Source organism: Pipistrellus kuhlii, unplaced genomic scaffold, assembly GCF_014108245.1.
Source record: "Pipistrellus kuhlii isolate mPipKuh1 unplaced genomic scaffold, mPipKuh1.p scaffold_m20_p_3, whole genome shotgun sequence".
In the NCBI taxonomy this organism is placed as follows: domain Eukaryota; kingdom Metazoa; phylum Chordata; class Mammalia; order Chiroptera; family Vespertilionidae; genus Pipistrellus; species Pipistrellus kuhlii.
The window spans coordinates 112,413,022-112,439,129 of record NW_023425529.1 but is presented as its reverse complement, the minus strand read 5'-3'; the positions used below and the strand labels follow the sequence as shown (position 1 = coordinate 112,439,129).

Sequence of the window (26,108 nt, the reverse complement as noted above, 5' to 3'; positions counted from 1 at the left end):
CTGACCACATCTCAACCCACTGATCAATCTCAATGTCACTGAAAGTGGGCAAACTAGTGTTCTACTTTTCCCAAGGTGATGCAAAAGGAAATACACAATAGCAGCTAGTAAATATTGTTGCTAAAAGAACTAAACCTGAATGTAGTCAATCTTCTATATTCAACTGAGTATGTAAAGAAAATACAGGGTAGATAATGTGTTTAATGACACCATAAGGCCTCGAAAAGCCAAATCTAGAAGGTGGGAAATTCTACAAGGAAAATAACCTAGTTTCTTTAATAAATAGAGACATTAAATGGCATTCAAATCTGTAAATTTAAAAGGGATTTATAAGACTTATTAGGAAAATGCAATATTTGGCATTTGAATCATCATAAAACAAACCAGCCATAAAAAAAGACATTCTTGAGGCAGTCAATGGGATTTGACTATGGACAAGATATTACATGATTTTAAAGAACTATTATAAATTTTGTTTGAAGTGATAATGGTATTGCGGTTATGTTTTTTAAAATCTCTGTTTGCGATGCATACTGAAGTGTTTACTGGATAAAAATAACATGAAGTCTGGGGTTTGCTTTAATATATTCCAACATAATAACTTACTGGAAAATAAAGGTAAGAACTGCATGAGCGTGCCACCAACGGGGAAAGGGGCATTTTTACAAAACCAGTGTTTCCTCCCTTCCCATCTCCATTTTATGTCTATCAAAATATACCACTGGTTATTTAGTTTTAAAAATGCAAATGCTTGTATACATATTAGTTATTTAATGTATAATAAAAATGGGAAAGGGGAAAATGAAATAGTAATAAAGAAAACTATACTGTGTGGGCTTATGAAACCAAATGGCGATTTTTCTAACTGGGAATGTCTTCTTGGTCTGGAGGAACAGAGTTCTGAGTAAGTAGCAGGTTCCCCTTTTAGTAGACACTGCTGTGTGCTGCTGGAACACACCAGCGGGAGCTCCATCCTCATTTCCAGCTGCACAGGTGTGTCTATGTCAGTGATTGTCTGCCCATCAAATCAGAATCGGGCCTGCCTCATCGACAAACCCTGCCCTTCCCAATAGGCTTTCCATAGTTTGCTAAGTGCTGCACGCCTCTTCATCTTAAACTGCACCAGGAACCATTCTGCCAGCCGCCTTCAAGTTAGTCTGATTGTTGTTCTCAGTCTTGACTCCTTCCTTGGGCTTTTCGTAGGCGAGCACTCAGTCTGCTCGGCTGCCACTTCTCTAGAGAGGTGCCAGGTCCTCACATTCCACGGGAGAATTTTAATGTTTTTCATTTATCATTGTAAAAACAAGGACAGATTTATAACTCTTTTGAACGTAGCTGTTGCATGTAGGTTGGGATACACTCCTTTAAAAGAAATGAATTATAGATAGTTTTTCTTTAAAGTCAATTAATTGCCTTGTTGTTTTGAATAAAGTTCTTGTTAAAAAATACTCCAGCAAAAAATAGATGAAAAATTTAAAAAGTCAGGTGGAATAGATGCCTATAATTGTTAAAGTCAGGTGATGGGTAATAGAGATTCCATCATATTGTATTTTTCAGCTTTGTATATGTTTTTAATATTCCATTTTTAATTTAAAAATAATAAAAGAATAAATTAGAGTTTTTCCCGTTGAACTGAAGCAATTCCATGATTTCTTATTGAATGAAAAAAGCAAGATGAAGTGAAGTATACACTTAATAACAGTAAAAACATGAATGCAGTTTTGAAAAACAACGATCTGTTTTTGTGAAATACACACATGCATACATTTGTCATATATACCTATGTAACATGTATACACATATATGTTTACATATGACTTTATGAGCACTGAGTATTATTTTAAAGGGCACATCCTAGATTAGAAACATAGGCTAGCTAGGGGTGGAGAGTGATATGGGTGGGGAAATAGTAGATAATTAAATAAAGATAAAATATTTCACATAAAAAAGACATTTTGATATGACCCAATATGTGGATTTACATGGAATAATTAAATTTATGCATTTCTACATGTATAAAGCAGATTTTTTTTAAAAAAAGCAAAATCTGCTGACATTTCTGAAACTCTGTTTTTTTCCTAACAGTATCCCTGGTAGCTACAGTAAAGTAATGCAAATCTGTACATTAGCTGAGCAAGAACAAACTGGGAACTTTGGGTAGCATCATGTCGCTAGCTGAAGTGAGGCAAATAGAAATGGGTGTGTGGTAGCATTTGGAATGGGACTGACTGGAGATCAATACTTCAAAATGCACTGAAACACTCCCGACTGTGCAGTAGTCATGGATCGCAAGGAAACAAAGTGCAATGTCAGCAGAGCATACGGCACAGAATAACCATTTTTCTCAGAGCCCACATATGAGGCAGAATGTGCATTGCTGGCACCAAGGAGTTGGAAAGCACTGACCCAGGAAGTCTTACCTTGCTTAGCCACATACCCATTGTAAGACCCTGGAGAAGAAACTTGACCTCGTGGCTTCAGTTTTTACACATGTAAAAATGAGAATTAAAAAAAACACATCCATGATGATTAGACAAGATAATATACACCTACTTTACAGAGTGCTTTTGAAAGTAAAGTGCTACACATATAACATGTCAAAAAAGGATGCTGACCCATCCCCCAAGCACATATGAACACATCATATATGCATTCATTTATGGAAATACAGAACTTTCTCATCTAAAAAATGCTGTATATACATAAGTATAAGAGCAGTATAACTTTATTACCAAATTATCGATGAGAAAACCAAGACTTAAGGGCTTGAAAAGCTCATGGCCCCATAGTAATCCATTGTGATGCTGTTGGGGGTATAGTAGAGATATACTTTTTAAAAGTCTCATTCATATCTATTAGTTATTATTTCTGATCTAGAAAGGGCTTTCTAATCCTTGAGCTGGAACATTTCTAAATTAGACTGAATTATACCACCACAACCACCCCGCCCCCAGTTAAAGCGTTGAAGCCTCCAATGTGATGTTATTTGGAGATGAAACCTTTAGGAGGTGACTGGGTTTAAATGAGATTAGTACCCTGTACAAAGAGACGCCACAGATCTTGTCAGAGTCTCGGGTAGGCCATGGGACCCAGAGTCAAGTCCCCATCTACCTGTATGAGCTTTGAAATTGCAAGAGACACAGATCCAGCGGCACCATCCCCATTGGGCAAGACGGGACCCAGACGGCTCCACCCCGTCAAGCCCTGCTGGGCGGAGTGTGCGGCCTGAGGTTCCGCCTAAGCCAGGCTCCACACTGCCTCAGGTCCCTGCTGATTGGTTGTTAGGCGTCACAGCATGATGACCGCTTGCATATTAGCTTTTTATTATTATTGTATAACCCCACTTTGAACAGTATCTGGCAAATAGTAAACATTTAATAAATATGAGAAGGTATTGTTGTTGCTATTGTTTTTGTTGTTGTCTGTCAATTTGGATAATTATAAACTCCATAAGAGCCTAGAGACCTTGACTGTCTTGCTCACAATAGTCACCTTCAGTATGGACACAGAGAACAGCACATAAATAAATATTTGCTAACTGAACAACTAGATAAGAAAGAAAAGGATGATTCAGTGAGTGGGAAAATATTTTTAGGAAGTACATACTGCACCTATAAATAAAAACAAAAGCCATTTTCTCAGATATTTTAAGCAGAAATTTATAAGTTACAATTTAATTGATTCAACACACAGCCAAAAAGATGAGGAAAGGTAGTATAATATTCTTCAAACAACTGTCTTGTGCATAATAAAATATCCACCAAAGAATTGTCAGGGGTGTGCTCTATCCTAAAGCCTATTAAATCTGCTTGAACAACCATGGTGCAGGTTTTGGTTTTTCATTTAATTTTAATAAAATATTTTACTGGAGGAAAGTTAGGGGTGTAATAGCAATGAAGTGTATCTACTGCTTAGGTGGCATTTCATTTTATTTCATTTCTGGATACCTATGGAGATGAATATACTAATCCCAATGCCTGGGAATTGTGGTTGCTGATTATATCCAAAAATGAAATGTCATGTACAAAAACATATTTTTATTGTTTAATTTCTAACAGTCTTCCCAGAAAATCATAATGACAAAGACAATCATTATTTCAGGATGGGGAACTACATGCATTATAAAAAATGCACCTCATTTGGAATTTCAGTCCTATTCTTGACAAAAGATTAAAATATGAATTTTAAAATATCCATTATTGCTTCCTTAACAAGGGGTGATTATGAACCTTTAATTTTGTTTAGCCTGAAATCATAAAGCAAAGGCAAGGATATATTGCACAGACACAGCCACATGTAAAAATGAGAATTAAAAAAAACCACCATCGGCACAAAAAAAATCATATCCCTAGATGAACTTTTATAGCCTAAATAAGTGTAGAAGACAATAAGAACAGTACGCAAGTTAGATTTAAAAGTGAGATGGTGATCTGTGGCTCAAGAAAGACAAAGCAGAGAGCCTCTTCATTCTATTACCAGGACCACAGCTGATTGTTTTTCAATTTTATTGCATATCTCAAAACATCTGAGCCCCTAAGTCCCACCTTGAACTAAATTGTCTGAAGAAATTTAACAATATTGCCCTGCTCCTCTGAAGTACAAATAAGCTGCTCAATAATTTAGTCTCCCCAAACTAAAGAGAGAAAAATTCTCTTCTGGACATTCCCAGTAGCCTTCAGGGAGACTACCAAGAAAAAGCTTCCCAAAGATTTCTGACATATGGTAACTGTTTGTATTGAATAATACCCATGTGTTAGAACCCCTCACATCCATCCCTATGGAAAAGAAGGAAAGAATCAATATTCGTGAAATTCTTGTGTACATTTGTTTGGGGAAATCAAGTCAAGGAGAGAGAGTCAAGGAAGTTTATTTCTCCTGCTAGAGATTCTGTGCAGCAAACCTCTGTTTGACAAAAACAAGAGTTAAATTAAGCTAATCAAATAAAGTATTGAATGGCATTCTCTGACAACACCACACCAATTAATTATTTCAGAATATCTATTACCTTCTCTATTCTACCAACATTCTGTATTGCCCCGGGTAATACCATCTATTCATATGGTTTTAAATATTATCTATATGCTAATAATGCTCAAACTTATATCTCTGTCCCTAACTTGTGCTTAAGTTCCAGACTTTTATACCAACTTCTCGCTTGATTTATCCCTTAGGATGAAGAATGGAATCTCAAACATAAGCATTTTTAATACAAAACTCGGTTTTCCTCCTACTCACTTGTTCAAGCCCCATATCTAGGGTTCATCCTTGATTATTTATTTCCTTCTCCAGAAGAAATCACTTAGACTGGTTTTCTAATCTATAATAATAAACGCATAATATGCTAATTAGAATGGATGTCCTTCTGGAAGTCCTTCCTTCCTTCCAGATGAAGCTGGGTCCAGGGTGCCTGCCAGTGGCTGGAGGGAAGCCTGGGTCCCAGGTGCCAGAGGGAAGCCGGTGCTGGCAGCTGGGGGAAGAAAGGCCTACTCTTGCACAAATTTTGTGTATCAGGCTTCTAGTTAATAACAAAGAAATAAACATAAATTAAAAATAGTTATTAACATACTGATCAGTGTCATGAAGACTGTGAAATAGGGTAATATGAGAGGGAAGGAGCAGTCAGGGAACCATCTTTTAGGAAGATTTCAATTCTGTTATTTGGATATCTAGATGGAAATGTCCATGCAAAGATCTAGGGACCAGCTATTCCATGCAGAAGGAACAGGGCAATGATGTTCAGGCAAGAAAAAAGACTGATTTGAAGGAAGTGGAATGTACCATAAGCTCTGGATACAAAGTGAGATAAGAGTCAACTCAGATAGAATATTATAAACCAGAATAAGGAGCATGGAATTTATTTTATCTAATTGCAATAACAAAATATTGGCAAAATTTAACCTGAGGATTGACAAGCTCTATTTCATTTTTTAAATATTACTCAAGTTTCTTGGGAAACATGAACCCTAAATTCATTTAAATCCTTCTACCACCATCACTACAACACATAGATACTAATGCTTTATTGAAAACACTAAGAATCCCAAAACACCAATAAGAAAATATATATGCACCCCTATGTTCATAGCAGTGCCCAAGTGCCCATTAGCAGATGAGTAAATAAGAAAGATGTGGTATATTTACACAATGGAATACTATACAACCATAAAAATGACCTCTTATTCTTTGAGACAGCATGGATGCCAAGTGAAATAAACCAGTCAGAGAAAGACAAATATCACATGATCTCATTCATATATGGAATCTAATAAAAAATAAACTGATGAACAAAATAGATTGAGACATGGAAGAATGGAACAGACTGACGAATCTCAGGTGGGAAGGGGGGGTGCCCAGAAAGACGTTCACCAACAAACTTATATGTATATATGCATAACCCATGGACACAGACAATAGTGCAGTGAAGACCATGAGGGGTGGGAGGGATCAGAGTGGAGAGGGTCAATGGAGGTGAAAAGGAACATCTATAATACTTTCAACAATAAAGATAAATTTTAAAGAAAGAAAAAAAACCCACATGAATGCTGGGTGGAAGCATAGAACAATAATACAGGATACATAGTCAACTAGGAAGAAGGAAGGAAGGGGTGGCAGGAGAAAAGTAAAGAAGCAGAGAGCAAAGAATGGAGAAAAACCATAAGAAACCAGGATGACTGAAAGAACTCAGAAAGGGGTAATTTTGACATCTGATGAGATGCTTCACAGTGTCAGTGTCAACACTGGATGCTAAGGGTATGGGCTCTTCCTTACAGGTAGGAAAGGAGATAAGGTTTTGGGGCAGTATGAGGCAGGAAGCTGAAAATATGAATCCTGCATAGAGCCAACTTCCTGAAAGAACTTTCCTGTCTGATAAAGAGGACAAGAAAAACTCCACCCACAACCTAGGGAATGGAATAAATAGAAAGTTTACAGATTGCTGGGAATCTGTGTGATAAATGAGTTTAATTTTTCATGAAATTGAAACCCCACACAGATATGGTATCAGAAGCTACAATGCCCAAATGAGTATAATAAATGCAAATTAAGAATTATAAAAACAGCTTTAGTACTAGTTAGTCCCTGAAGCCCAAGCAAATACATACAAAACTGAGCTACAAACAAGTATGTGACTTACATAGAAAAACCAATCCCAGTTAAAAGGAGCTTACAATAAAATATTACAAACCACACAAGAAACGAAACCACTTGACAGAGAATTAGTAGAAACAGTCATCAGTAGGTTTAACACCACAAGTCCTAGAGTAGTTGATAAAAAATTCCTAAAGAGGTTATAAAATAGGAATAGAAACTAATATAAAAGAGCTGTGCTCTAAGAAAAGAAGAAGAAGAAGAAGAAGAAGAAGAAGAAGAAGAAGAAGAAGAAGAAAATGAAAACAAAACACATTTTAAAAATTATTATTTCTAAACAATTTTGAGAAAGAATGAAGTGGGAGATCTCACATTTCTGACTTCAACACATATTACAAAGCTACAGTAATCAAAACAGTACGGCACTGGCCTAAAGACACAGAATAAAAAGCTCAGAAATAAACCCATGACCTTTGACAAAGGTGTAAAGGCTATACAATGAGGAAAGGATAGTCTCTTCAAAAAATGGTGCTGGGGAAATGGCATATCTGCATGTAGAAGAATAAAAGTGGACTCATATTACACCACATAGACAAATAAACACAAAATGGATTACAGACTTAAATATAAGACTTGAAATGATAAAAATCCTAGAAGAAAACATAAAGAAAATATTCTTAACATTTGTGTTAACAATGACTTCTTAGATTTGGCAACAAAAGGAAAAAATAGATGTGGGATTACATAAAACTAAAACTCTGCACAGCTAAGGAAACAATCAACAGAGTGAAAAGGTAAGCCACAGAATGGGAGAAACTATTTGTAAACCATCTAACTGATAAGAATTTAATCTCCAAAATATTAATAAACATCCACAATTCAGTATCAGAAAACAAATAACCTAATTTAAAAGTGGGCAAAGGACTTAAATAGACACTTCTCCCATGATGGCATATAAGTACCTACAGGCATATGAAAAGATATTCAATGTTGCTAATCATTGAAGAAATGCAAATCAAAGCCACAATGAGGTATCACTTCAAACCTGTTAAAATGGACATTCTAAAAAAAACAAACAAACAAAAAGAAAAACACACACACATACACACACACACACACAAATTAAAAACAACAATATAGAAGCACTGGAGGGATATTGAGAAATTGGAATCCTATGCACTATTGGAAGAAATGTAAATTGGTGCAGTCACTATGAAAAACAGTATAGTGTCTAATCAAAATATTAAAAACAGAAGTACCATATGAACCAGCATATCAAAGTATCCATAAATACCATTTCTGGTATTTATTTAAAAAAAGAAGAAGAAGAAGAAATCAGGATCTCAAGATATCTGCACTCTCTTGTTCACAGCAATATTATGCACAATAGCCAATAGGTGCAAACAACCTAAGTGTCCCAAAAACAGATTAATGAATAAAGAAAATGTGGTAAATACGTATCTACAATGATATTTCAGAGGAAAGAAATCCTGTCATCTGCTACAACATGGATGAACCTTGAGGTCACAATGCTAAGTGAAATAAGCGAGTCACGGAAAGACATATACTACATAATTCCACTTACATGAGGTATCTTAAGTTTTCAAAATTAGAGAATTGGAAAGTAGAATAGTGGCTGCTTCTATGTGGAAAGAGAAAATGGGGAGTTATTGTTCACTGGACATAGAATTTCAGTTATGCAAGATAAAACAGTTATATAGATCCGCGGTACAACATTGTGCCTGTAATTAACAATGCCAAACACTTTAAAAATTTTGCTAAGAGGGTAATTTTCATGTTATTTGGTGTGTGTGTGTGTGTGTGTGTGTGTGTGTGTGTAACACAAAAAATGTATTAGGGACAAGTTTATATTTTAATAAATTATCTTAAAAATTATTCATTAAAAAATTTTAAGTTCAATGAATAGGTTATAGTAGATGAGACCAGGTCAAGAGAAAATTAGTAAACTACAAATTATTTGAAAAAATTACAAAAAATGCAGCACAACCAACTATAAAGAAATATAAATTATGCTGGAGGGATTGAGACATAAAAAATAGAAAAAGATATTTAACATATATCTCACAGGATGATAAGAAGTATAAAATTGTGAAAATGCAATAGTTAGGTCTTCTTAATTACAGAACTCTATACATTTTGGTCCAAGTATGAACACATGTCCAAACAGATTTAGACAGAATATTCCCCTACAGTAGATACGTGATGATGGAGATATCCACTGGTTTGCAAGATACAGTGTTAGAAAAAGGGTATTGTGCTTTGGATGATGAGGGTAGAGGAATGTATGGTGTAGGATGAAAAATATTTATAACTCCTTAGCCTTTCCACACCTACTTTATTCTTTCTTTATGCAAGCTATACCTGTTATCAGAGACCCATCAGAATTGAAAGGGGCTCTCCCCTTTCAGGTCTCGTCACACTCTCAAGAAAGAGTTTAAACAAGTGAAATAAAGCAGTATTGAAGCAAAACAAGCAATTTATTAAGAATAAACTTGATATTCCTTGGCTGGTTTCTCAGTGATTAGAGCATCAGCCCACATACCAAATGGTTGCAAGTTTGATTCCCAATCAAGAGCACATACCTTGGTTGCAGGTTCAATCCCTGGCGCCTGGTGCAAGCAGGAGGCAACAAATTGATGTGTCTCTCCCATGTCAATGTTTTTCTCTCTTTCGCTCTTTCCCTCTTTTCTCCCTTCCACTCTCTCTGAAAATCAATGGGAAAAAAATATAATTGGGTGAGGAATGAAAAAAAAGAAAAAGAAAAAAAGAATATACTTGACATAAAGCACAAGTGGGCAACATAGCTAGTCTGAGCACCCTGCCAGGTGGGGGTTTAAGGGTTTTATATTCCTTACCCCCCAACCCTCAAATATTTCAAGGTTCCCCTCCTGGATAGACTAGATTTCAAGGTGTCTCTTTTACATTGTTGTGGCTTTTCCCAGAATGTTCTCATAAATTCTGGGAACATCTAGTGATTTTATCTTGGAAAATCCCAAGACTGCTGACTTCTTTGTTCAGTTGATGAGATAAACTCCCTCTTTTTTTTTCGCCCTTCCCTTCCTCCTGCTCTGTTGGGAGCTAGCAGAGTTGAGGCAAGCAACTCAGTCTTAAGGAAATAGAATTAAGTTCCTTCTAGCAGAGGTTGTGTGGTGCCCTGAGGGCTTGGCCAGAAGATAAGATTAACCTGGGGTTTAGCATCTCCTGTCTTCCTGCCTCTTTCCCTTCCTGATCCTCCCCCCTAGATAGCCCAGCCTTGGAATGTTGCACCTTGGAATGTCACACCGCCTCTGGCAATTAGTCAATCCTGTGTTGCCATACCAAAGACCCCCCTGCATGGGCGGCCCTGCCCCCCTTTGTCTCTGCTGTATAAATACAGCCATTTCAGAGAATAAAACGGAGGCTTGATCAGAACTTTGTCTTGCCTCCATTCTTTCCGCGTTCCTTGTTTGATTCATTCTCTTAGGTGGTTCCTGCGTGCCCCCCGTTGTTGTCCCGCGGGCCGGGACACTGCTCTATCAGGTATTTGTCCTGCCTAGTATTCTCTGTCCCAAGTGATACCATCCAAATGTTTTTTGGTTGTTTTTTGTTGTTGTTGTTGTTATTTGTTGCCCAGACTTCATCTGTTCTTAGGTTTAGCTGGCACAATTGGCATTAATGGGGTCTTTGTTCTCTATTTTCCCAGGCCAGGGTGATTTAAGCTATGTATTCCCTGGTTAGCGAGGAGAGGTAAAAATCATTTGCTTTCAAGTATCTTTGACTGGGGAAGTTAAGGCCTGTGATTCACAAGTTAGCTAAAACCTGCCCAAACTGTTTGGCCTTATTTAAATTTTTTTTGGTCTCAGTTTCCCTATTTCACTTGTCCAGAAATTTTCCTAGCTTATTATTATCCTGCCACATAGTCAGCAGAGAAAAACATTCCTAAAACAAAAGCACACACTTCTGAGCACCCACTATGAACTGGACACTCTCCTGGGTGCTAGGAGTGGTAAGACAAATGAGCCCTGATCCACGGAGAACCCATGACAGGGGCTGATGTCTAGTGCAGAGCTCCTTCATTGTTTCCCTCCCTCTCAAGTCCATAGCACTGTGAGCTAGCCATGACAATGATTGAAAGCTAAATAAAGGTATTTTAACCTCCTCTCAACCTTGGTTTGAGTTCATAATGAAAAATAAATAAATAAATAAATAAATAAATAAATAAATAAATAAATAAAAGGCAGCAGTCTCCTCTCCCTCTTGTAGCCAGAGTCACTTTCCTGTGCTTTTTTGGCAGAAGCACCCCATTTGGAATAGCTTGGGCTCCCTGGGCTCTTCATAAGGATTGATGTGGGCGAGTTTCTTTGTTTGATAATTGTGAGAAATTCTCTGTTCACAGCTAAAGGAAAAGCCCAGCTGTGTGCAGGGTGGGAGCCAAATAACTAGGCATGGAGCATGCTGGAAACTGAAGCCAGAGAGCCCTGGATGTCAGGGGGGTCTGATGAGAAGTCAGAACGGGGCAGCAGGCACAATGATTAGATGCAGTCTGCCGAAAATGAAAGAAGACACTGGAAAATAGAACAGCACTGCCAAACTACTCTCTAGAAAAGATGGGTTTAAACAATATACTTAAATCCTTTGGCATTTGAGTGAAGCCCAAGTGAAAATTCAAGTAAGTTAGCTCAAAAGATTCTGAATCAGCATCTTACCTTGAGGTCCATCAAATGTAAGTTGTTCTTTTTTCTTAGAAATCTTGCCTTGAAAGCCAAGATGGAAAGGGTGACCTTTTTCCCCCTGATTTGCCTGGAGATAGTCTTCATTTAAACCTGTTTTCTGAGCTCTTAATTTTTTCAGTATTTATTAAAAAATCTTCAAGTCAAGTATTATTTTATTGAGATGATGATGATGATGATGATGATGATGTGCATGACATTAGAGTTAGCGAGTATGGACTTAATAGACTTCTATAGGAAGTAGAAGTGTGCAGCTATAGTGTGATTCTGAGAGCTCCACTAAGATTGAAGGACTTGTCTCCCAGCTGCTCAGAAAGGCTTCTGGCAGGAAAACCCAGCTGTCAAGTCTCATCAGAATCACTTCAGATAAAGTGTCATCTCAACCATGCTATAACCTCTTACCAGCGTACCTATGTCCAATGACTGGTATATGTGGAGGCACAAAGGTCTTGTCCCCTTGCCAAGCTTCCGAATTCCCCATGTGGTTGGCCTGTGTCAAGGATGCCTCACAGACTAGCTTCTCCTTCTGCACAGTCCTCCTCCTCCTTTTCCGTCCAGAGCTGGTGATCCCAAGAGCACTTCCTAACAAACTCCTGAAAACTAATCTCCATCTTAGCAGGCCACAGCCTCTGATGCTTGCCACTTTCTACATTAAACTGGTCCAGTAGTATATGAGACATGAATACTGCATTCTCACTTTGGTTAGATAGAGGATGCTCAGAGATAACCTATCTCACTTTTCCTGATCTCATCTATACACAACATGTTATATATAGAAAATGTGATGCCCAGATGCCTCTTCAAAGAAGAACTTGCTGCCCAGTTATGGTCCATACAGTGAACAAAACAGGCTCTGTCAGCTTTTTCAGGGTCTGCCTCAGCTACAGAGAGTGGCCTCACCAAATATCATGCCCCTTCCTGGATAGCCCATACTTAGTGACTGGGTGAGATATGGATGTAAAGGTCTAGTCACTTGGGCCGAATGCCCTAAAGGTCCCTGCTCCCAATCCCCCACCCAACCACCACCATACCTGCATTGCTTCATCTATGAAAAGTTACTCCATAGAAATCCATTCATTTATCAAGTATTTATGGAATCACTATTATGTGTTAGGCTCCCTTCAAGGCACTGGGAATACAGCATTGAACAAGATGAAGTCCCTAAATTCACTGAGTTTATATTAATAATCTTTGAAACTCTTTATTGACCACCCAGGGCTCCCCTTTCTTTGAAATACCACAGACTTTGTCTTTGTGGTCACATCACCATCAATACACTTAATCAGGCTAGAAATAGGAAACTCATATCTGCCATGTCACTCTCCATCTACATTGAGTCGCTTATAAAAGTCCTGCTTTATTATCGATATATCCTTGGAACTCCACGTGTTCATTCTGTTCTCCCATCTCTACTCAACACTCTAGCTTAGAACTCTCGCCTTGGGTCACTAGGACTGATGTGATCACCTTTAACTAGCTGCTCTCTCTGGCTCTGTCTTCCTTAGATCCATCTTTCATGGATCACTCAAGATTTATTTAAAACAAAAATCTAATCAGGTCCACTCCCTGCTCAAACTCTTTCAAGGTCCAAGCTACTTGATATGGCAGGATCAGTCTTTGTCTTACTTCATTGCTTTTCACAGTTCCTATGTCATATTTTTCCTAGGTTATCTCTGTGTATGTCCCTAATTTAAAATAGAATTCTTTCATGGCTGATTTTTGCATCTTTGTAGTCTCCATACCTAGCACAATGGCTGGGATATATTATCCCCTAATAAATTTTGAACCGAACTGGGCTTCTACTAATGTTTGCATTTATATGTGTATCTTTAATCTTAAGCTTTTACGTGCCTATGTCTTGATTCTTCACCCTAGTAGTACATACTTGGGGATAGTGCATGGGGCTATTTACAAGTATTCCAGTTCTTTTTTGGAAACATTGTAGAATTCTATTTTCCATTCCTTTTATAGTTAGAGATGGTCATGTGATTTGTCCTGGACAATAAAATATAAACAGAAATAGCATGTGTCATTTCCCAGGTGAAATCATTTAATTACCCACTGCCACTATCTTCTCCCCTTGCCATATGAAAAACACAAGGAAAAACTGAGCACCCATCAGCCTGTGTCCTTGAGTGATAAGGATGATCTGTGTGTGATATGTATCATAAACATATCGTCCACATTATCATCCATTACGATGTGGGGATTGTTCATTGCAGTCACAGAACCTGACCACTGTTCCCTGAGGACAGGAACTATGCCACTTATTTTTGTGCTTCCATGGTGTAATGCAAAAACAGTGAATAAAAATATTATTTTTTAAATTTTTATTTCTGATTTTTCCTAGTTCATGTCTGGTTTCAAATATTTCTCTCTTATCTGTTCTTCTCAACTAAAGCACACTTTCTGCTCCATTTTGGCACTAAATATACAAATCGAAATGTCTAAACAGTTTGTAATCCAATGTTGATCACTCATACAACGTTTTGTGTAGAATAAAATGTCTGCCCTCTGGTGACTGAACAAACAATACAGCACAGCTATAGGCAGTGCTCTGCACGGGAGGATAGAGGAGGGAGGCGATAGGCACTTGCATGCAGCTCTGAGCAGCATAGCAAGGGGCTTGTAATCATCCACCTTCTAGGGGACTTAACTGTAGCAGCACAGGTCTCCCAGTGTCCTCTGCCCCAGCAGGTGGCACAATGGCATGGCAATAAATGTAATAAAATGTTCCTCCATTTGCCTTGCTATGCTTATGAAAACCCTTACTTTGGGCATAAAATTATGTGACAAAATAAATTCTCTTTTTATGGTTCTTTTTAAACTCCATTGTTAAACAATGAAATATTTAAAATGAAAAGCGTTTCAACACAAAGCCTCTTCCTGAAAGAAATGCCAAACAGACTTTCTCTGTAATCCTACAGTAACTGAAAGGCATACTTTTTCATAATATACATGTATTATAGATTACTTTAATCTTATTTCATGCACATCAGCAAAGAGCTAGCCACTATATACTCCAGTTCACTAAGTTAAAAAAAAATAACCACACAGCTTTACTATTTTTTTATCCCTATTACCGGTCCTAACACATTCTCTGCTAGTTCCTCTGGCAGCCACACTTCCAAACACACTAATCATGACCCATCTTTTTATTTTTTTATTTTTATTTTTTATTTTTTTAAAATATATTTTATTGATTTTATACAGAGAAGAAGGGAGAGAGATAGAGAGCTAGAAATATCGATGAGAGAGAGTCATCGATCAGCTGCCTCCTGCACACCCCCACTGAGGATATGCCCGCAACCAAGGCACATGCCCCCGACCGGAATTGAACCCGGGTCCCTTCAGTCCCCAAGCCAACGCTCTATCCATTGAGCCAAACCGGCTTCGGCATGACCCATCTTTTTAATAAGATTAAGGTTATAGTCACTATCTCTATGGTTATGTATGTTCTAAATTCTACAAATGACATTTTTCACTCAGCATATAAGCAAAGATTTAAAAGCCACTAATAGTATTGGGGAGAGTATAGGGCATACTTATGGTGGTAATAGATATTGGTGCCACCTTTTGGGAAGTAATTTGACTACATATATCAAAATCCCTCTAAATAGGTTTTCAATTAGAACTATAAGTTCTAATCCTAGGTCTTTGTCCTTATCTGATAAGTAGAAAGTGTCTATAATGATTTTTATTGCAGGGATTTTGACACACATAGAGATAGAAAAATATCTAGAAGAATGAATACCAAAATATTAACGCTGATTATCTGTAGATAAAACCTGAGGGGGAAAAACAAACTAGTTTTTTTTTTTAATTATTTATTATTGTGTCTAAGTTTCTGTAACAAACACCTATTACTTTTGTAACAATCTGTCTTGGTTATATTTTCTTTTTCAAAAAAAAAAAAGAACTTTAAAAGCATAGAGATAGATATATAGTGATTGGAATTTGGGATTTCTACTTAGAGTTATCCTCAAGTCAAAATTTATTTTAAGTGATTCAACAGGGCAGATGAAATGTGAAAAACAAAATGGTCCACTCCCTTACACACAAAAAAATTCTTGATTATTTTCTGGTTACTTTCACATATACAGAGAATTGTTCAAGGAACATGTTTACAACCCCATTCACATCCTAGATAATTTTGGCCATGAAGTCATAATTCTCCAAACAAGCACAATGTAGCTGGTATTAAAAATGAAAAAGGATATCTGAACAAAATATCTTTGTTAGGGAATGTAGGATACAGCGGGTGGTGAAAGAGAAATTGACTCCAACTTTTCCAAGAGCCCCCAAAGTAAAAAAGCATCCTTTCCCTTACATAATCAGTTTCTGGTGACACATAGGGAAACAACAGCAAGTAAGGAATGCTGAGCTCAGGCACAAACACCTGAACACCACAGTGGATTGTGAGGCAGCCAGATTGGCAGGCGCAGGACTGGAATGGCCACACGCCACAACAGTAAATGCCCACAACAGTCACACATTTATAATCAGTTAGGAGGTGCTTCCAACCCAGGATCAGGAATTGGCAAGGATTTCAAGTGGACCAAACATTTGATATTGATGTCAATAGCACTAACGTGGCTTCAGCTGGCAGAGAGAGGGAAATCAAGAATATCTGCATTATTTACTCCAGAGAAACTAGCTGTGAACCATCTGTCCTCAGCCACCACCACTCCCACCAAATGTGGTCCTATCTATAACTTGCCCTGTTTTTGTGAGCTCCCCATCCCCTAGCCTTGGCCCAAGAGTCTGAATTCCCAATGTTTCCCTGAATACAGAGATATGGAAAGTTAATTTCAACAGAGCAATTGGAACCACAAAAGATCTCTTAATACAGCAAAGTATAATATTATTAGTTATCCAGCTACAAAAAATTATTCATTTATCTAATCTTCATTGTAAGACTTAAGGCACTATTTTCTCTATATAATATTGGGGAGGGGGGCTGGAATATAAAGCATAGAAAACTAATATGCTTGGGTTTTCGTACTTTAGAGGTCTACAAACTGGTTCAAGGTTGTAAATTAGGATTAAAAAAAAAACTGACTGAGAGCCAGAGAAAGACAAGTATCACATAATCTCACTCATATGTGGAATCTAATGAACAAAATAAACTGATGAACAAAATATATTCAGAGACACAGAAGCAGGAAACAGTCTGTGGAATCTCAGAGGGAAGGCAGGGGAGGGTGGGTGAGTGAGTGGGAGGTGATCAACCAAAGTACTTGTATGCAAATACGCATAATCCATGGACACAGAAGATAGAGTAGTGAAGGCCAGGGGCAGGTAGACTAGAAGGGGTTAATGGGGGAAATGGGGACATATGAAATACTTTCAACAATAAAGACTTAAAAAAAAAAAAAACAACCCTGCTGAAACCGGTTTGGTTCAGTGGATAGAGCGTCGGCCTGCAGACTCAAGGGTCCCAGGTTTGATTCCCGTCAGGGGCACGTACCTTAGTTGCGGGCACATCCCCAGGGGGGGTGTGCAGGAGGCAGCTGATCAATGTTTCTCTTTCATTGATATTTCTAACTCTCTATCCCTCTCCCTTCCTCTCTGTAAAAAAACAAAAAAAATCAATAAAATATATTTTTTTTAAAAAACAAAAGAGTGAGTAATAGAAAATAGGTTGCAAACAGCAAAGACAAGAAGTGTCTAAAACACCATACAATGTGGTGTCAACATTTTTGTCTAGTTACTTTTTAGGAAAGCATTGGCCTTTTAGTAAATTAACTGTCCCACTCTGAAAAACCAGAGGAATAGTTATTAGTAAATAGCTCAAGACCAGAGCCAATCTCATAGTATTACAGTATTATATTTTATCTATATGGATTATAAAGGAGAATATAAAAATGAGACCCCTCAAGAGCTTTTCATCAAAAATAAAAGCAAACCAAACCATGTATGCAAAGGTAGTTTAAAATTTATTTATAAATTTGTTGAAAATAGATTAAAACATTTATTTTTGTCTTTTACTCATATTTATACAGTGAATTAAGAATGTAGGGATTAAAATCCAAAAGATGCCAAAGCTTCCCCAAACCTGATCTGACAATTAGCTGCTTAGAGAGACAAGCATACAGCACCCACCCATAGCTCCCCGTAACCTGAAAGCATCAAATGATCCTCTCATTTTCTCTCTTATTAACATTGCTGTAATTATACTTCCAATAAGAGGCAAAAACCAATTAGAAAAACACTGTAACATTTCACTGACAGTAGAGATTAAATATGAGTTCAATAATCAGCTCCTGAAAACACACATAAACAATGACAGAGAGAAACCTCTCAGGGTATGGGTGGGCAGTTGAAGTCAAGGTAAAAGTACTGAAGGTGAATAAAACCGCATTCTAAAAATAAGCATTTCATGGCAGTTTTCAAGGTCAGTTGACAAAGGTTAGATGTAAGAAAACATTTCTCATATATCCTGGAAGAAAAAGAAAACAAAATTACTACAAGCAGCAAAACAAAATTCAAAGCCTTTGTAAGCCACAACAAAGCTCCTACAAAGAACAGTTACTACATCAGGCTTAATTGACTATTTGTTAATGATTTAAAGTCCCAAAGAATTGGCTTAATTTTAGAGTCCCATTCTTTCAATTCACAAAATAGTCTCCGTCAACAATGTAATGGCTTGTTGAGTGATAGCTCATCATCTGTGTTCTTAGAGATAGGCTAACATGGGTCCAAATAATAATGTTCACAAATATTGTCACCCACCTCCACGGTTACAGCAAGGACAGGATTAACAGTGTGAAGCAAAGCAATTTAAATGGAAATATATAGAGTATATTTGCATTGTAGTAGGCAGCAGGAAAGTGACTTCTAAGGAGACTTTGAGAAAAGGGATTGATCAAATGAGTCCCCTCCCTGCCAACTATATGCAAAGGTCAAGAAATCTCCACCAAGCTATCCAGAAAGTTCGACCAAGTTATAGCTGGGATTCAGACTAGTGCTGTTCTAACACTCTGGGACACTAAAATCTCAGGTTGTCTCTCAGGTCATGGCAAATACTTAACTGTTCTTGAAGGCAAAGGATTTAGAATTTTCATCTTATACCAAAGGGTATCACCTACTGGTATCAGAGAAAAGATCACTTGAAGTGCTTCTTTAAATGTCCCACCCTAGTTGTATCATGAATATTAATAGAGAACTCAAAAAAAAAAAAAAAAAAAAAAAAAAAAAAAAAAAAAAACCACACACACACACACAACAAAAAACACCAAAGTGCATTTTTAATAAAACAGGAATTTTAAATTATCAAATAATAAACATATATTGAGTAATGTGAGAAGAATGTGATTTAAATTTTAAAAGATTTCAAAATAAATTAAAGATCAATTTAATTGATCTACTAACATACATTTATTGGAGGCCTACTGCTTAAGTATCTATATGATGTTTCAAGAAACTATTTTTTTCTTTCCTTGGTTTTCATCATATTCTCTGCCTTCTCCCTTTTCTTTTGTTTTTGGCTTTTTATTGGTTTCATTATTTCCTCCTCTCATTTATCAGGGAAACTCAGTCATTATCTATAAACTTTTAAATAAATAACATACTTTTAATATATTCTGCATAGTAACCATTTGTTGATTATTTATTTAAAAACATACTCATTGCTGAGCTCCTATTTACTCTAAAAATTTGGATATACGTTTTTTTTTGTATTTCCTAAGTAGATAATTGGATCATCTGTGGTTTATTTATTTTCTTATTTTATTTTCCACAATTGCTCATAGAACCTTTATTTGTACTAATCAGCAACTGAAAAACCCAAATGTCCTTAAATGGGTGAATGGTTAAACAAACTGTGGTATATCCATATTATGGAATACTACTCACCAATAAAAATTAATAAACTCTTGACACATGCAAAAACTTTGGTGGATTTCCATGGAATTATTTCAAGTGAAAAAAAGCCAATCCTCAAATTTACATACTATATGATTCCATTTATATTAATACATTTGAAATGATAAATTTTAGAAATGAAGACAGTCTTATAATTCCCAGTAGTTATGTAAGGGTACTCATTCTAAAAAAGAGATAAGTGTACTTATAAAAATGCTAATATTGAGGAAAAACTATTGTGTTGATAGAATTATTTAGAATCTTCCCTACTCTGGTGGATATATGGACCTACATATGTGATAGAACTAAGTACACACACAGAGAGAGACACACATATCAAAGTAAAACTGAAAAAATCTAAATAAGATCAATGGATATTATCATTGTCAATATTCTGTATCATCTGTGATTTATAAACTTTTTTCAATCCTTAGTATGATATAAAAATATTGTTGATATATTTTATGATAGATTTTTGGTGACTTTTGGGTTAAAACATTTTTTTCAATTCCTAGTTTTCTTCTAGAAGTTTTTATCAGAAATAAGTATTGAAATTTATCAAATGCTTTCTCCATAACTATTGAGGTGATTATATTTTTTTTCTAATTTATGAGGTGAATTCTTGTTGTTTATTTTATTTTTATATTGTCTAGTTGTTTATTTATGATAAGCTAAGTTTGTATTTTTTAATAAATTCAATTGATAAGGGCATATTATACCTTTTAAAAATTTCACTATTGAATCCATCAAAATTTTTGACATTTTTTAAATCCATTTTTATAAGTGATACTATTCTATCATTTTTTTTTTTTCTGTATAGTCTTTGCCAGAATTTGATTGAAAGTTATGCTTACTTGCTTAATTATTTTAGGAAATATTTCCTCCTTTTCACTTATCTGAAACATCTTTTCAGACATTTGAAATCATCTGTTCCTAGAATGTTTAGTAGAACTTTGCTGTAATGTGCCTATTATATGGGAAGACAGTAACAAATTAACCTACATAGTGTTTGCATAATTTTGAATTTGCACCAACAATGTGTGAAACAACAATATATTGTCAATCTTTCATTTGGGGAGAGGGGGGTTGCCAAATAATAGATGAAAAACAGTATTATGCTTTAGTTCTTAATTTGTATTTCTTTATTATGATAAGTTCACTGAGTGCTTTAATTTCAAAGATTATGCTTTTTATTCCTAAAAGTTTGTTCTTTTTTCAAATCTGCTTGGTTGGCATTGTCTCTTGTTTTGGCTCATTGTTTTAAATCCAACATTTATTTCATCAAATGTTTAACACATAAATTTTTAAATATAATTTAGTATATCACGTCGTTTAGTTTGAATCTCTGTTATTTGGTTGACCCTAAATCACAGCCACCTGTTTCCTTGTGCGTGTGGTAAGTTCTAGTCACTGTTTTATGCTCTGATGGTACATGGGACATAAATTACCATGGGGAGAGAGTAAGAGTAAATATCCAGCAAAACATATAAATTAATGATGTTGGGAAATTATGTTATAAATTACAGAATGCTATGGGGGGAAAGGGTGTGAAGACACAGGTGGCAGCACTAAATAAATGAATAAGAAATCCTCATTGAGGTGGAATTCAAGAAAATACTTGAAGGAGAACAATTAATATGGATATTTTGGAGAAGAGTGGAGAGGTAACAGCCAGAGTGAAGGCCATAAGGTGAGAGTACCAGTTCCTCACCTTTTCAAAGGACAGCAAGAAGGAAGCATGGCTAGGAAGAATGAGGGAGGGCAGCGTAGGAGAGTGCCAGAGGGTAAAGTGGAGTCTAGATGGTGTAGCACCTGGTAGGTTCCTGTAAGGACTTTGGTTTTTATTCAAAGTGACTTGGAGAGTCTTGGGGTGCATTGGAGGGCTTTGAGCATAAAAGTGACGGGATCTGATCTGTTTCAAAGGGATCATTCTCATATAGAAAGCAGACTCTAGGTGGGGAAGTGTGGAAGCAAAGAAACCACTGAGAGACTATTTCAAGAATCTAGATGAGCAAGGATAGAGGTTGGAATTAGAACAATAGTGATGAAAGTGGTGAGAAGCTGTTGGGTTGGATATATTTTGAAGGAAGATTCAAGAATATTTCCTGCTATATCATCTGGGGGGCGGCGATGTGAGAGATGGGTTGCACCATTAAGCAAACAGGAAAAAGTGCAGATAGAACATTAAGGCAAAGGGATTAAATGTTAAGTTTTAGATAAGTTAAGGTTAAAATATATATTAGATATGCAAGTAGAGATGTTGGGTAGATAAATAGATATGCAAGACTAGAGTTTAAAGGAAGAGGTGTAGGCTGGAAATTAAAATTTGGGAGTAATAAGCATATAGTATATGTAATTATATGAGAATAAATGAGGCCACCAAGATATAAATAAACATAAAGTTTAGAAGGTGGTCCAAAGTAGATTCCTGAGGCACTCCAATGTTGAGAGGACAAAAAAATGCAGGGAATTCAGCAAAGGAGAATGAAAGACTTGGCTGATGAAATAGGCAGAAACCCAGGAGAGTATAGGGTCCCAGAAGCCAAGTAAAGAAAATTTCAAAGAGGAGGAAGTGGTTCATCATGAAGAATGAAGCTGACAGGTCAAAAAATAAAGTTTGAGAAATAAACATTGAATTTTGCAAGGTGGACATTGTTAATGACCATGACAAGAGCATTTTTGTTGGACTGGTAAAGTCTGATTAGAGTGGGTATAAGAGAAGTTGGAGGAGAGAAATTAGAGACAGCAAGAATAGATGCAAACCCTTCCTTGTGGGCTGGCACTCCGCCATCGAGCCATACTGACCAGGGTGTGTTCCTGGCTTTTTAATCGGTGAGGAACTTAAGCAAAGGTTCATAGCTCACTTACAGAAGGCCTACCAATAGTCATTGGTAAGCTCAATGCTTATTCTCTTAGCAGCAGCCCATGCAGTTTTAATTTACTTTCCCATCATCTTCCCCCCAATCTCAGGTATTTTTTAGGTTCTTTCTAAATTTGGGGAATGGTTGAGTAGAAGAGAAAATGTGCAGCAAGTTTCTAAGTCCTATGCAAAATCTGAGTTTCAATCATGTTTCATAACATAAATTCCATATACATGGATAATGTCTTAAACTCAGCGCCCCATTTTCCACATGACTACTACTCACATATTTGTAGAAGTCAATAATGTATAAATTGCAACATATGATGTTTGATTCTTTTCTCCCATATTGCCTCTTTTCTGAACGCTACAGTGATACACGTGAGCATACATTGTGTAAATATCCACTATGCATGCTCTGCAAATTTGCCTGATTTCAGTTCTCTTCACTATATAAATATTTGTGAAATCTATCTATTTTAACTACTAGGTGCTTTTTAAGAAAACATGTTGTAACATTCCTAACAGCTTATCTTTTAAAAAATGATCCTTTGTCCCTCAGGTATTCATTAAAGAGGGATCTTCTCTAGAGTTCCCAAGTTAGTAAGCTCTTGATTATTTTGCTGTATTTTACCAGTTTAAAGATTTCTATCTGTTCCTTTAAAAAAAATAAACATATATGTACCTGGGATTTGATTAAATTGTAATTGTAAAGCCTAGTGTAGTTAGTTTTGGTTCTATTCACATTGTAAACCCCATAAACATATGCATTCCAGCGTTCCGAAGTCCTGGTGTTGGTTCAATAATATATGGTGCACACAAAACACATTAAATAAGTATTACAAGTGACAAGGTTTTTGTCACAGAAATCTATAAGGACATTTCATTTTCAAAAAGTGCCTTTTGCTGTAGGGTTTTTTAAAACATCATTTTAGAGTGAAAAATTAAATATTTCTTTGATATGCTAGTTTCACTGAAGAAGAAAAGTATATTACTAGAGAATGCTTCCTCCTGTTTGTATAACCATATTTCAGTTAAAATCTTCCTGAGACAAAAAGTTCATTTGTTTGTGTTGTGGGTCTGGGCCATGGGTGATAAAAAGCCCTAAGTCCAGGCAATCACAGTGAGAACAAGGCAGGTGTCATTTTTTATTGTGATTGGCCAGAGCTGAAAGTCGGGACTTTCTCCCTCTCTCAGAGGCTATTGTGGAATTTACAGCAATCACCCTGGCTGACTGCCCATCACACAGCTGAACAGTGCACAAAAAATATCTGGGGAGAAGGCCACAGCATATTTTTAAAATTCTCATTGTTTTTATCCTTCAAATTTGAAAGATATTTTAAAAGAGAAAACGAAAAACTCACCCAGCTGTTACCACCATTCATATTCCAATAGCCTCCAAAGTGCTCCAGGCCACCTGGTTGACTTCTGCCTTGGAGCCGGTCCAGAAAAGCATTATTTACCCTTTAAAACAATGAAAAATGTGTGTAAATGAAAAGCCTGCTGCAGGGGTGAGAGATTTTTGAGAGCTTATTGTGCTGTATGACTGCCTATGGGGATTGCTTCCTCCCTTCAGCTTAGAAGAAATCTACAGAAACTTCTTTTCGCATTAACCACATGCCATGCTGTTAACAGCCCTTTGCTGGACCTGGTACCCATTGTGGCTCAGGCCAGAGGGACACAGTTCTTTGTTTATTTTGTTTTTCTTTAAAAAAAAAATGCAGTGAGTTAGGGACACAGTTCTTAACTTCAGTTTTACTGGTCCACCTTCTTCCGGTTCATCAAGATCTTTCTTGGCCCCAGAGACAGAAAAGATAGAACTCACAAAAACTAACACTCTATGAAGATAATTCAAAAATAGCTCTGTGACACTTGTTGCAAGACAGACATCCCTCGCATACACCTTTGCCCAATTGTCAGTGTTGCTAACGTAAATCTCACAAGTGATAAACAGAAGAGAAACGGGACAAGTGTATGGGAAAGGGGGGACCTGAACTTTCAAAAGAGGGAATGGGTACATCTTTCACTGATGTTCAGACATATTTGCAGCAACCAATTCTAGAAATTAAATTTAACACATAGGAGGTAAAATCATGAAGAAAGGCAAGAAAGTGATTATCATCAAGGTCAGAATATAAGTTAACTGTAGGATAATAGTTACATTCTATTTCTGGAGCTGGTTACCTGGTTGTTCACTTTATAAATAATCATTCTAAGTATTTGTTTCATGGACTTGGATATTCCTGCTCTACTAAAAAATTTAATTAACAAATTTTTTAATTAAAAAAGTAAATTAAAGGCAACAGCCTGCTCTGAGTTGCCTTGGTATGGCTGAGTTGAATCAGGGATGTGATGGCTGGAGAAATAATGTGACAGGTACCCTATGATGTCAGCAAATTACTGAGGAATAGTGTCATTAAGACTATAAGCTTCTTGTCAGTAACACAATGCCTGGTGCACAGCAGCTACTCAGTACACATTTATGGGAGGAAAGGCAGATTGGCCCATCACATTAACCTCCTTTTCAGTCATGAAGATTGGGAGAATGTGGACATGGTGGGTGGCTGTAAGTCTATGACTGTAGGAGGTTTAAAAACTTTGAGGATGGTGGTTGATGGGGGCAAAGTCAGAGGCTGGGCTTTTAGGGTGGATTGGGGAGGGTTACTTGTCTGTGCCTGCTCAGGGCTAGCTAAAATGCCAACTGCATGTTGACCCAATTGGATCTCTGGATTATTGAGTTGCTTTTTTTTCTCAACAAATTCAAGTCCCACCAAGCATTGGTTACGTCTTAGTTATTAGGAAAGTGTTTTCCTTTTAACATAATATCTACCCAAGTGACAAATTCTGGAAAGCCTCACTCACTATAGAGCTCAAGTTCAGTAGTAAATCACCTTTACAGGACCTCTCACTGATCTGGAGACACGCATATTAAGGAAATGACCGGTTTGGCTCAGTGGATAGAGCTTCGGCCTGGGGACTGAAACGGCCCAGGTTTGATTCTGGTCAAGAGCATGTACCGTGGTTGCGGGCAAATTCCCAGTAGGGGGTGTGTAAGAGGCAGCTGATCGACGATTCTCTCTCATCAATGTTTCTAACTCTCTATACCTCTCTCTTCCTCTCTGTAAAAAAAAAATCAATAAAATATATTAAAAAAAAAAAAAAAAAAAGGAAATGAAAGCTTCCCCTGCTCCCCTTTAAACAGCACAACCCATGGTATTCTGGCCTGCTCAGGCGCCTAGGATTGTTTTTATCCAATCTTTTTGCCAGTAACAACAATGGCTTTCCCCCAACATCCCATCCTACCCCATATCCAAACCACTATAAGTACTGTTGGCTCTACCCACTAAACACATCCTGAGTTCACCCATTTCTTTCCATGACCACCATTCTAGTCCAAACCACTATCCTCTCTCATCTAACCAGCTTACTAAATCATAAAAGGAACCATGCCTTCCTTTTGCTTAAAACCCTTCTATGACTTTCCATTAGTCTTAGAATAAAATCACTGGCTTACAAAATCGTGTATCTTCTGGCTCCTGCCTATGTCTTCTACCCTATTTTATATT

At 36.8% G+C, this 26,108-nt stretch overlaps 1 protein-coding gene across 2 annotated transcripts in view; it reads right to left on the bottom strand.

Moving 5' to 3' along the window:
• Nucleotides 1–17,736: 17,736 nt before the first annotated feature.
• EPSTI1 (epithelial stromal interaction 1) overlaps nt 17,737–26,108 on the bottom strand; it is a 108,780-nt gene continuing 100,408 nt past the window's right edge. For both annotated transcript variants that reach the window (XM_036458338.2, XM_036458339.2), the window contains 2 exons: nt 23,907–24,006; nt 17,737–18,258 (listed from right to left, as the gene is read on the bottom strand). In XM_036458338.2, the coding sequence (XP_036314231.1) occupies nt 18,250–18,258; nt 23,907–24,006 (109 nt within the window). In that variant the 3' untranslated portion in view covers nt 17,737–18,249. The remainder of the gene's footprint in view (nt 18,259–23,906; nt 24,007–26,108) is intronic.